The sequence below is a fragment of the Pelophylax lessonae genome (genome assembly GCF_965119305.1).
Source record: "Pelophylax lessonae genome assembly, chromosome: 11".
NCBI lineage: Eukaryota > Metazoa > Chordata > Amphibia > Anura > Ranidae > Pelophylax > Pelophylax lessonae.
The window spans coordinates 222,895,129-222,908,898 of NC_138778.1; the positions used below are offsets into that span (position 1 = coordinate 222,895,129).

Below are 13,770 nucleotides of genomic sequence, written 5' to 3' on the forward strand. Positions count from 1 at the left end.
TTGGTCTGATGTAAGGCGTTTGGTTTGCTTAGCCTATTTTTGGACTATAACCGAACATGTTTCTCAATTCAAGTCTCTCCCTAGTTGACCACCCTTTCGCAGTTCCTGATACCCATTGGTGGAATTCCATGGATTTCTGTCTTTAACTCCTTTCCCTTAAAACATGCCACCATTGATAACTTCTTATTTACTGTTTATGTTGACAGAGCTATTTTGCACTCTTTTGCATTACATTATAACATTGCACTGAAATCCTGAAAAAAGAATAAAAATATTGAAACAGAAATGCAGTTGTATGTCTAATGGGCAGTAACTTCTTCTTGCCTCTACTGAATAATATTTTCTGATGGGGGTGGGGGGTTTAAACCTTTCCTGAAAAGACAGATGGAGGCTACTTCTCTACTTCTCATGCTGAAAAAATGCAAATTTCCTGGGTTTTACATGTTTACTCTTGCTTTTAATTCATTGCGACCTTTACCAAGAACAAGCCAGACAACAAGCATTTTCAGATGGAGATTGACAATAGCAGCCCTCACATGTCTCTCAGGCTTTGATTGCATGTACTTTTTATCTCTTCATCTCTTATCACTAAGGATTTTATTCCTGTATCCAGTGTTTTTTTGTTTTAGTTTTAGTCATAGTCTTTTGACTGAAATGCCATTTTAGTTTTAGGCCTCTTGCACACGGTCCGCCTCCGTAGGCGGATCCGTGTTGCTCAGCGGGGATCGATCCGCGATCCCCGCTGAGCCGGCGGATGACAGCTCCGGAGAGGGAGGTGTCTCAGCCCCCGCTGCCCTCTATGGCGGATCGGATGAGAGCGAACCGCCTGTCCACTCTCATCCGATCCGATTACTGAACGGATGGAAAAATAGGGTTTCCATCCGTCCAGATTTCACGGACAGGATTGGATACGGATGGCAGCGGGTGTCAGCGGAGGTGTCTCTGCTGACACCCGCTGCCCCATAGAGCTGCATGGAGGATCCGATCAGATCCGCCTAATAAACTGACAGGCGGATCTGATCGGATCGCCTGTGTGAAAGAGCCCTTAGTCTTATATTAGTCATCTGAGTAGTTTTAGTCGTATGTTAGACCACTTAAATCCTCCATACTTTTGTCGACTAACATATGACTGAGGCTGGGTTCACATTGGATGCTGATTTCCCAACATCCAATTTGCATGACAGGAGAGCGTGACCGGCTATCAATGGGAGCCGATTCACACATCTCTGGGGCGGCCACGGAGCGCATTGCACAGGGGTCCTGTGCATCTTTGGCTCAGTTTCTGGCCCAAATTCAGGCAAAGGTTGGGGCCTGGTTCATTCCTGAAACGGAGAACAGGGACGCACTGGACCCCTGCTGTAAACTGCATCAGTATTAGAAGTGAACCCAGCCTAAAACTAACTACTATTCAAATTACTAATATACGACTAAAACGGCACTTTAGTAAACTAAAATCTCCAGTTCCCTCAGTGGCGGAACTCCAGGTAACAACTCCTTGTTGGCCCTGTGTGCATAATGCCATGTGTAAAAAAACGAATTTATCATATTTTAAACTTCCTTGTGTTCTGCTTTTTCTTCTTAATCCAGGAAGACTCCACAGGAGAAATAACATTCTACATGAAGGGGGCTGATGTGGTGATGGCAGGAATTGTGCAGTACAATGATTGGCTGGAGGAGGAGGTAAGATTTGGATCCATTTGCCTATTGGTTGATATGATGCGCTGGAAGCTTCTGGAATACAGGAAACACTTTACTTGCATAGAAGATAGCAGAACCTATCTTAACAGCCTGGAAACAGGAACACAACTGAACACTGAGAAAAGCACTTTCTCTCATTGCATCATACAATAGATTTACATGCACATTACACTATAACACTACAGCGCCACCTGCTGCATAGACATGTATAATGTGTATATATAGTCACAGTAACTTGCTGTTGTTCTTCCAACATTGCCAACACACTTTGGTCATTGCTGACACATGAGCTGAAAGCGCAGGGGTCACCTGAAGTCAGACTGTCGCTGTCCTGTTTAATGCCTGACTGTACACACTCAGAAGATGGGAGATGGTGTTCAGGGTCAGGAAGTTGGCATGTCTTTAAACACACATGTATTTATTTCAAGGAAAACACCCCGTTAGGTGTGCATGCTCCCAGCCATCATCTGCAGAGATTAGCAAGCAAATCTGTTGGGTAACAGTCCTTCTCCTTTTCATGAACCGTACAACTGCAAACAATTGCCCTTTTCTATGGTAAAGGTTATAGAAATAATTTGGAAAAAGAAGATAGCCCATGCCTCTCTCTAGGGGGAGACTATGGGAAATGGGGATTTTTAAGTGCCCAAAAAGTAATAAGTCAATATAGCAAAAACATATAAAAACACATAATTTATACAAAATGGTTAAAAGACAACAGGAGTATGGGCCTCATGCAGAAATACCAAATACTAGACAAATATCCACTATAACCATCTGTGCTTGACTGGATGGTGAGAGTTGTATGGATCAACGGGTTTCTCCCAGGAGAAGGGCTTCTTCAGGATCCACTTTGTAGTATTTACAGAGCTTATACCTGATGAACAATACAGACAGTAGATTAATAATACAATTACCTACAACATAAACATATCATAAACTAAACATCCCTTGTAATAGAAATAGGGCATGACAGGGCCTCTTTATGGAGAGATGTGGACTCTATAAGACCCCACATCTCTCCTCTAGGCTGGAAAGCCTGAGATAAAAAAAAAAAAATCTCAGGCTTTCCAGCTGAAAACACGGTAGTGTTTTCAACTGCTGGGGCCAGACGTGACATCATACACTCATGCCCAGGCCTCCAAGAGACGTAGTGTTGACCAGGGATCATCTGGTCCTCAGTCAGCTCTATGGTAAACTTCCTTCTCTGGCGGATTCCTTCTCCGGCTCACCGATTGCGAGCGGTAGAAGCACCAGAGGGTTGCGGGGGGAGTGTTCCCTCTCCCCGCCTGTAAAAACAAGCCGCTGAACTGTCGCTATGATTGTTTTTAATTTGCAGGGAATCACTGGCAAAAAAAAAAAAAGATATCTGAATGATGCCTGCAGCTGCACCCATCATCCAGATATCGTCACTGAAAGCCCAGGACGTCATATGACGTTCAGCGGTATGGAAGTGGTTAGACAAGGAAGCAACAGCCAGAAATGGACAGACTGCATTATGGGTCATTTATTTTTAAGGCTCCGTTCAAATCTTGGCGTCCAGGATCGCGAGCAGAATCGCCACGATTCTGCCTGTGATCCCAAATCACAGCAAATCAGCGGTTGCCCGTGCAATCCCCTTCACTTCCAATGACACCTTGATTAGGGTGCGATTTTGCAGCCCGACGAATTGCGGTAAAATCACGCAAACAGAATCGCGGCGTGCCTGTTGCCCAAAAGAACTTCTTAATGCAATTCTGTTTGGACGATTTTACCGCCATTCGATGGATGACAATAGCGGCAAAATCGCGCCGCGATTGGGATACCATTGGAAGTGACGGGGATCTCATGGGCGTTCCGTGATTTGCCGTGATTCAGGATTAAATTTTGCCGATTCTGTCCGTAATCCGGGACACCTAGATGTGAATGGAGCCTAAAGCTTGAAGACCATGAGCCATGTATCAGGCACACCATAAGCACCATATTGATTAGCTTCTGACCTGAATCTGTTTTCTTCTTCAGTGTGGAAACATGGCCCGAGAAGGGCTCCGGGTCTTAGTTGTGGCCAAAAAGTCCCTGACGGAGGAGCAGTATCAGGATTTCGAGGTAAGATTGCCAGACTAATGCACATGCGGAATCACGACCCCACAATGCACTTGTGTGCTTCTGTCAGAATACCGCTTCCTTCAGTATTGAACATGTATGTAAGATATTAGTGCCCCATACAAAACTAGCCGGAACTTAGCTTGTATAGATCTGGAACATTTATTAAACAAACTCACACACAATATTTACCACACAGGAGGACATCCCCCTCCTGATCAGATTACCCCTCTAGGTCAGGTGCCTGATTACATTATCCTATGCAAATTAAATTGTGTACAGAAATGTAATTAACCTGAACTAATGATCTAGCCTTCTGGACAGAAGCAATAGGTGAATGGGATTCCACATCTAGACAATGTTATAGTTAACATGTTAATTAACTCAGCACTGCAACATGGCTAAAACAAAATACATTACACATTATCCTACGTATAAACACAGAACACCTTATTAAACAGACAATAGCAGGAGACCACCAGTAACAGACTGTCTGTCTCCTACATTGAAGAACCTGGAATCCCCATCCAAGCAATGCCCCGACCATTTAGAAGTCAGGCTTCATGGACTTCATGGTCTACAAGGCAAAGCTCATACAATGTTCTATCATTCTGATACAGTGGAATTATTGTATCCTAGAATTCTCGAGGAATATTGCGGATAAATATTACTGTCCCATTTGAAGAAATCAAAAGTCAAAACAACATTCTCAGTGTCCACCAAGTAGTTGTCCATCATTTTCTTGGTCACCCTCTGCCCCCAATAGACACAGCTTGACTTACGCATAAGAGGGGCCTAGGGAGCTGAGAGAGGGATTTCTCAACCTCTCGAAGGTAAGATGGGTTCCACAGGCCCCCCAACCAAAGTGACTCCGTCACACAGATCTTGTCTCTAGAAATAAGGTTTATATTGCTACTAAAAGTTCAAATTTGCTGTCTTTATGTGGAATGTTAATGTGGGGATGAATAAAGCTACAGCTCAAGGTATTTTATTGCTTTTAGATGACTGCTTGACTGTATGCATGCACATTGTTCATAGGTATACTAGGACATAGCATAAGAATGGATAGAAAAGTTGTGAAAGTGAGGGTTGATTTACTAAAACTGGAGAGTGCAAAATGTGGTGCAGCGCTGCATGGTAGCCAATCGGCTTTCAAGGAAGATTTGTGTAGTGGCTAGACGTGTAGGCGTGGGCCGGCTCACCCGCGCCATCTTGGCGGACTCCACTAGCAGGCTGGTGGAAATATTCTGTCAGTTTTTGAGGGCGGCTGCACTCCTTGTGCTTCATCGTCATGTCTTTGCATTTGTCGGAAGTTAGAACTGTCAGATCCATGGGTGGATGTCTTTCGGGTGAGGCTCGTTCTCTCCTTGGTGCTCCGGGATTAAGCTGCCATTCACCACGCCCCCCCCCCCCTGGATTTAAATAGGTTGGTACCTATTATTTCCAGACTTTGTGATTTGGATTTTAAGATCAGGGCTAGAAAGCTGGAGGGGTTCATTATGTTTTCAGACTGATTAAGCAGCAAAGTGCAAATTAATATAGTAGTTGGCTAGTAAACTCCAAGTTGCCCCTTTGTCCTTTGACAATACACCAGGTGCAGTTTTGCATTAGACTTATGCTGGCCATACACTAGCCGAAATATCGGACAAACTAATTTTCGAAAAAAACGAAAAATCGGCCGTGAGAGCAGACGATTGTGCCATCATGTAATGACTGAATTTCGAAAGATAAATCGTTCAATGGACATAAATGAATTCATTTTTCCTTCAGTTTGACACATATACCTAGTGCAAACAGGTCGGCCGAGAAACACATTAACCTTTCAATTTTTTTGTTCGTTTATCATTTGGCCGGCAGATTTTCAAAACTGTTCCTTCGATTTTTCGGCTCTGAAAAGTTGAAAACGATTTTCTATTTGTGCCCATTAACTGGACGAAAAACGGATGATTGGACCAAATGACAGATTTTCGAACGATTTTTCGGCAGGTGTATGGCCAGCATTAGTCTCAGGTTGGCCAACTTTATCAGTGATAGATTTATAAACCTGATCTCAAGGTTGTTTTTTTTTTTTTGTTGGTTCAGGCACGTTATGTCCAGGCGAAACTTAGTGTTCATGACCGCTCACTGAAAGTAGCCACCGTGATAGAGAGTCTGGAAATGGAAATGGAACTGCTGTGTCTAACTGGAGTAGAAGACCAACTGCAAGCTGATGTCCGCCCTACTCTGGAAACGTTACGGAACGCTGGAATGAAGGTATGCAAGTAAAGTGATTGGTCATAATGCTGTGATGGCTTACATTGTTGGATTTGGTGCACTGTTTGTAATCAATATAAGGAACACCAGTGATGTCCTATGGGAAGAAGAAAAGTAAGTCACATGCCCCCCCTATATCAACAAGTAACCATCCAAGCAGCAGTAGAGTAAAGGTAGGTGAGTTTGTGCTTTTGAAAAGTTAATACAGTGCGTCTGGAAAGTATTCACATCGCTTCACTTTTACCACATTTTGTTATGTTACAGCCTTATTCCAAAATTGATTAAATTCATTATTTTGCTCAAAATTTTACAAGCTATACCCCAAAATGACATCATGAAAGAAGTTGGTTTGAAATATTTGCAATTTTACTAAAAATAAAAAAACAAAAAAATCCCATGTACATAAGTATCACAGCCTTTGCTCAATACTTTGTTAAAACATCTTTGGCACCAATTACAGCCTCAAGTCTTTGGGTATGATGTCAAAAGCTTGGCACATCTATTTTTGGGCAGTTTCTCCCATTCTTCTTTGAAGGACCTCTCAAGTTCCATCTGGTTGGATGGGGAGCGTGGGTGCACAGCCATTTTCAGATCTCTCCAGAGATGTTCAATGGGGTTCAAGTCTGGGCTCTGGCTGGGCCATTCGAGGACATTCACAGAGTTGTCCCGTAGCCACTCCTTTGTTATCTTGGCTGTGTGCTTAGGGTTGTTGTCCCTTTTGGAAGATGAACCTTTGCCCCAGTCTGAGGTTCAGAGCACTCTGAGGCAGGTTTTCATCAAGAATGCCTCTGTACATTGTTGCATTCATCTTTCCCTCGATCCTGACTAGTGTCCCAGTTCTTGCCGCTGAAAAACATCCCCACAGCCTGATGCTGCCACCACCATGCTTCACTGTAGGGATGGCATTGGCCAGGTGGTGAGTGGTGCCTGGTTTTCTCCAGACACAATGCTTGTCATTCAGGCCAAAGAGTTCAATCTTTGTTTCATCAGACCAGAGAAATGTGTGTCTCATGGTCTGAGAGTCCTTCAGTTGCCTTTTGGCAAACTCCAGGCGGGCTGTCATATGCCTTTTACTGAGGAGTGGCTTCCGTCTGGCCCTTCTACCATACAGGCATGATTGGTGGAGTGCTGCAGAGATGTTCTTCTGGAAGGTTCTCCTCTCTCCACAAAGAAAAACTGAAACTTCTTTCAGAGTGACCATTACATTTTTGGTCAACTTCCTGACTAGGGCCCTTCTCCCCCTACTACTCAGTCTGGCTGGGCGGCCCGCTCTAGGAAAAGTCCTGGTGGTTCCAAACTTCTTCCATTTACAGGTGATGGAGGGCACTGTGCTCATTGGGACCTTCAATGCTGCAGACATTTTTTCTGTACTCTTCCCAGAATTGTGCCTCCAATACAATCCTGTCTCGGGGGTCTACAGACAATTCCTTGGACTTCATGGCTTGGTTTGTGCTTTGACATGCACCTTATATAGACAGGTGTGTACCTTTCCAAATCATGTCCAATCAACTGAACTTACCACAAATGGACTCCAGCCAATTTCTAAAAACATCTCAAGGACAATCAGTGGAAACAGGATGCACCTGAGCTCAATTTTCAATGTCATGGCAAAGGCTGTGAATACTTCTGTACATGGGATTTTTTTTTGAGGAAAATAATGAATTTAATCAATTTTGGAATAAAGCTGTAACATAACAACAAAATGTGGAAAAAGTGAAGCTCTGTGAATACTTTCCGGATGCACTGTATATTCAGGTAACATAAACATCATTTACATCTGTAGCAGGATATTAGTAAATCATGAACTATAACTTTCATTACATTTTACACTTTTAGTGTCGGTTCACACTATGTCGATCCGACTTCGGGGGCGACCTTTGAAGTCGCCGTGCACCGCGACTTCGCCGCGACTTGCACAGACTTCACATAATGAAAGTCAATGCAAGTCGCTCCGACTTGTGTCAAAAGTAGTACAAGAACTATTTTCTAAGTCGGAGTGACTTGAGTCGCACCTATTAGAACGGTTCCCGTAGCACAGAATGGACCGCGACTTGTCAGGCAACCAAGTCGCCTGACAAGTCGCGGTAGTGTGAACCGGAAAGGTGGAAATCACAAGCTCCACCTATAACCGATTTCTTTGTTGCCTTCAGGTCTGGATGCTGACTGGGGACAAGTTAGAGACCGCAACCTGCACGGCGAAGAATGCCCATTTGGTGACCAGAAACCAGGACATACACATATTCCGGCCTGTGAGTATCCCGGGAATGGAAGGATGGAAAGATTCTAGAGAATAACTGTAGCCTGAGATCTAACAATTACACTTTGTGTACTACTGCAGGTAACAAACCGAGGAGAAGCCCACCTGGAGCTGAATGCATTTAGGAGAAAGCACGACTGCGCCTTGGTCATATCTGGGGACTCCTTGGAGGTACTTATACACACATAATTTTTATTATATTTTTTTTTGGGGGGGGGCACAATTATCATGTTCGCTCAGGGCTCTAGATGACCTCGTCCCAGCTCTGAGTGCAGGAACTGGAGAACTGGAGGAGTTGTGTCCTCCTCTCTGCTGCCAACTGCTGAGACAGAAGGGCAAGACGAGCCTCACCGCGGCTGTATGAAGAAGCGCAGGATCTTGGGGAGGCGTTATGTCCTCTCCTCTCTGCTGCCAGCTGCTGAGATGGGAAGAGGGGGCAGAGACAAGTTTCTTACAGGTGCACAGAGAAGCTCAGAATCTGGAGGAGAAGGAGTTCTGTCCTCTCTGCTGCTGAAAGCTGAGACAAGGTGGAGTTGGAGACAAGGGGAATGCCACATCTGCAGGAGAGGTGTGGGGCCACATGAAATGGCCTGGGGGGGGGGGGGGGGCTGCATTCGGCCTGCGGGCCTTGTGTTTGACACGTGACCTAGAGGGAACCATAAAAGATGTAGGTATCTGAAGTACTCGGAATTGTGTCAGACGTGAATGTCTCTTAAGTAGGTTTGCCCAGCAATGGAGTGAAGATTCTACAAACGTTTGTATGAACAAAAATTGATTGAATTGGTGATGGTATACCCATATAGGGGATTCGACCTAGGAAAAAGAGTAGACCAGAATATCTGATATGTAGTTTCAAAGTAAGCTGTGTAAACAAGAAGCCTCCCTCGCACATCCAGGTGTATTATTCCATTAGCTATCATCCAAGCAATCAAAGAAAGGACCCTCAGGTCACACAGTTGGATGACTACGCTTATAAGATAGGTAAATGAGAGTATACTCATCCATTTAGTAAGTTCATAGAGACATTGAAACCATCAGGCTTCTTTTTCACACAGCTTACCGTATATACTCGAGTATAAGCTGACCCGAATATAAGCCGAGGCACCTAATTTTACCACAAAAAAATGGGAAAACGTATTGACTCGAGTATAAGCCTAGGGTGGGAAATGCAGCAGCTACTGGACCCAACTGGACCACCACGAGACCCAAAACAGGGGATGCGGCCATGGTACAGGAGATGCAGGGCTGTGGGCATGGTACAGGAGGAGATGGTACAGGCATGGTACAGGAGATGGCACAGGCATGGTACAGATATGGCACTGATGGTACAGGAGATGCAGTGCTGCGGGCATGGTGCGGGAGTCTCACTTACCTTTACCTGCAGTGCTGCGGAGGTGTCTCACTTGCCTTCCCTCCTTACATTTAAAATGGCGCCGCTCGGCGCCAACATGTCACTGCGCATGCGCCGTCTGCCCGGGAATAGCCGAACGTGTACGGGCTTTCCTGAGCGGTGGCGGCGCATGCGCACTGACTGGGGTAAAGGTAAGTGAGACCGTGACTCGAGTGTAAGCCGAGGGGGGCTTTTTCAGAAATCGTACACAAGAAAGAATGTTTGCCTTTGTTCGAGAATTTGCTTACAAGTTAATACCGTTGTCAGTTACATCATAATACGCACTTTTGTGGATCATTTCTCCAATTTTCTCATTGCGTACCCCAGTTAACCGCTTGCCGACCGTATAACTTACATTTACGGCGGCAATGCGGCTCTGCTGCACAGGATCACGTACTTCGTTTGTGGTCTTGCACTTCTAGGTCTGGGGCGGGCATGCACCCCACTGGCTACCCACTCCCGCTGTGATTATACACAGTGGGAACTGATCTGCGGGTGCCACGGTCTCTTATGTCCGCTGGCACCCGCCGATCATGAGGCAGAGAGCCAGAACGGTGATCTGTAAACAAGGCAGATCGCCGTTCTCTCAGTAGGGAAGGCAGTGATCCTGTGTTCCTGCAAAGCAGGGAGAAGGATCAATGCCTTCCCCTAGTAAAAGAACCTCCCCCACACAGTACACAAGCTAGGCACACAGTTAACCCTTTGATTGCCCCTGATGGTAACGCCTTCCCAGCCAGTGTCATTAGTACAGTGACAGTGCATATTTTTAGCACTGATCACTGAATTCGTGTCACTGGTCCCCAAAAAGTGTCAGTTAATGTCCGATTTGTCTACCGCAATATCGCAGTCCCGCTATAAGTTGCTGATTGCCGCTATTACTAGTAAAAATAAATAAATTATAAAAAATTCCATAAATGTATTTCATAGTTTGTAGATGCTAAAAAATATATAGCAGAATACACATTGGCCTAAAATGATGAAGAAGTTTGATTTTTTATTTTTTTTTCCATTTTTGTTACCGTATTGGATACATGTACTTCATAGTTTGTAGACGCTATACGTTTTGCCAAAACCAATCAGTATACACTTATTTAATTTTTTTAACCAAAATATATAGCAGAATACACATTGGCCTAAAATTATGAATTTTTTTTTTCCATTTTTTTATTGGATAATTTTTACAGCAGAAAGTACAAAATTCGTTTTTATTTTTTTTCAAAATTTGTTATTGGATAAATGTATTCCATAGTTTGTAGACGCTATATGTTTTTTGCGCAAACCAATCAATATACTCTTATTGAATTTTTTTAACCAAAATATATAGCAGAATACACATTGGCCTAAAATGATGAAGAAGTTTGATTTTTTTTTTTTCTTTTTCATTTTTGGATAAATGTATTCCATAGTTTGTAGATGCTATACGTTTAGGGTTAGGGGGTTAGGTTTAGGGTTTAGGGTTAGAGGGTTAGGGTTTAGGGTTAGGGGTTAGGGTTTAAGCGTTAGAGTTAGAGGGTTAGGGGGTTAGAGGGTTAGGGTTAGAGGGTTAGGGGTTAGGGGGTTAGAGGGTTAGGGTTTGGGTTGGGGTTAGGGTTAGAGGGTTAGGGTTGGGGTTGGGGTTAGGGTTATACACTTATTTAATTTTTTTAAGTAAAATATATAGCAGAATACACATTGGCCTAAAATGGAGTTTTATTTATTTATTTATTTTTTTCCATTTTTTTTATTGGATAAATGTACTCCATAGTTTGTAGATGCTATACGTTTTGCGCAAACCAATCAATATACACTTATTGCATTTTTTTTAACCAAAAATATATAGCAGAATGCACATTGGCCTAAAATGATGAAGAGGTTTGATTTTTTTTTTTTTTCATTTTTGGATAAATGTATTCCATAGTTTGTAGACGCTATACGTTTTGCGCAAACCAATCAATATACTCTTATTTAATTTTTTTAAGTAAAATATATAGCAGAATACACATTGGCCTAAAATGGAGTTTTATTTATTTTTTTCCATTTTTGTTATTGGATAAATGTATTCCATAGTTTGTAGACGCTATACATTTTTATGTATAGCGTATCATAGCGTATCATACGTTTTTATTTGTTTTCAAAATTGTCGGCCTTTTTTTGTTTATAGCCCAAAAAATAAAAAGCAGAGGTGATCAAATTCCACCAAAAGAAAGTTCTATTTGTGGGGAAAAAAAAGGAGATCAATTTTATTTGGGTACAGTGTTGGTGTTGCATGACCGCGCGATTGTCAGTTAAAGTAACGCAGTGCTGTATCGCAAAAAATGGTTTGGTGCTGGAGATGGCGGGGGGGGGGGGGGTAGATCTTCCAGAGGTCAAGTGGTTAAAGGAGATAGTAGCATGTGACTATTATTAGTCCTAATTCTTATTCTGTCTGTCCTACAGGTGTGTCTGAAGTATTATGAATACGAATTTATGGAACTGGCCTGTCAGTGCCCTGCTGTGGTGTGCTGCCGCTGTGCTCCCACCCAGAAGGCTCAGATTGTGCGGCTGCTGCAAGAAAGGACAGGGAAGCTGACCTGCGCTGTGGGTATGGAGCTGTTGCTTGTCACCCCTGAGAATATCCAGTGTTTTACTGCAATTTTTTCTGCTGTCTTGTTTACATCATTGGAGTTCAAGTATCATAAAAGAGAATTGTCAAGAGAGAAATATGTTGCTGATGTGCTTCTGAAAATTTTAGCTGGAGCTTTCCAAGCCTCCTACCAACTACACAAATGCATTCAATTGGGTCTGAATTTCCTTTCTGCATTTTTGTTTCCTGAGCAGTGACTCAAAAGTATTAAAACCATAGAGAGTTAGCATGAGTGCCAGGCAACAACCATTTTTAAAAAGAGAGCGGAAATGGCAGCCCCTCGTTTCTTGCATGACAGAAGAGACACGTTGTAAAAAAAGGATTTCTTAATTGTGACAGACTTTTTTTTTTATAAGCCCATGGTGTGTGAACACACTCGAACTATCACCAGGTGCATAAAAAATTGCACACACGCAAACGTGAGAACACAAAAAGTGCACAGGGTGTGCGGAAAGTCCACCTCCGAAGAGGACGGACCATTACCTTGATCCCCCGGAGCGCAAGACTCCTGACAGGGAATAGGGTACTCACTAGGGCCTGCCCCACCGAAACCAGGTGGACCCCGTTCTCCGGGGGGACTGCCGAAACAGCCCACCCCAAGTACTAGGTGGGGCTCCTTCGAAGGGAGACCCCATGAGAGAGGACAAACTAAGCCAGAAGGCCATATCCGCCCCCTTCCAAGACTTTCAAGGTAGGCCAGAGGACCCACACCCTACTCATCGTGAAAAGAAGTGAGAAAGCAAAGGTGACAAACCACAAAGAAAAAAAACACACAGTGGGGAAAGGGAAGTGGAGAAAGTGCATAGTGTCAAGGTGCGGAACCTTGACAGGCCCTTCGGCCAGGAATTAAAAATTCCTCAGGCCCTAGCCAAAAGGCCCGTCCCAAGAGGCAGGTGCAAAAAAAGTATGTGTGGTGCAGTGACCAAGGTGCCAAAAAACTCAAGGTGAGCTGCCCCTCACCAGTGAGAATTATGGCACCCCTGGGCTGCCACCCCAGGGGCACATTTTTTTTTTTTAAAGCCCGTGGCGTGTGAAACACACTCAAAAGACTTACACCCGGTGCATAAAAAAGTGCACACACGCAAACGTGGAAACACAAAAAGTGCACAGGGTGTGCGAAATGGTCTTCCCTCCGAAGAGGTAGGACCCTAACCTCGATCCCCGGGGCGTAAGACTCCTGACAGGTACTTCCTATGGTCTGTCTGGCCGAAACCAGACAAACCCCGTTCTCCAGGGGGACTGCCGAAACAGCCCACCCAAAGTACTAGGTGGAGCTCCCCCGAAGGGAGACCCCATGAGAGAGGGCGAACTAAGCCAGAAGGCCATATCCACCCCCTCCCAAGACTCAAGGCTGGGCCCGAGGACCCACACCCTCCAAGTCGTGCAGGAAAAAAGAGTGATAGTGAAGTGACACAACAACAAAGAAATAAAAACACACAAACAAAAAGGTGGGGGAAGGGGAAGTGGGGTAAGTGCTATGGTGCCATGTGA

General features: G+C 44.1%; 1 protein-coding gene across 1 annotated transcript in view; it reads left to right on the top strand.

Annotated features, from left to right (window-relative positions):
* Nucleotides 1–13,770, top strand: part of ATP9A (ATPase phospholipid transporting 9A (putative)) — a 224,871-nt gene that overhangs the window by 142,349 nt on the left and 68,752 nt on the right. Inside the window, exons 16-21 of the mRNA XM_082272178.1 lie at nt 1,588–1,680; nt 3,697–3,780; nt 5,860–6,030; nt 8,181–8,279; nt 8,369–8,458; nt 12,093–12,237. Coding sequence (XP_082128304.1) covers nt 1,588–1,680; nt 3,697–3,780; nt 5,860–6,030; nt 8,181–8,279; nt 8,369–8,458; nt 12,093–12,237 — 682 coding nt within the window. The remainder of the gene's footprint in view (nt 1–1,587; nt 1,681–3,696; nt 3,781–5,859; nt 6,031–8,180; nt 8,280–8,368; nt 8,459–12,092; nt 12,238–13,770) is intronic.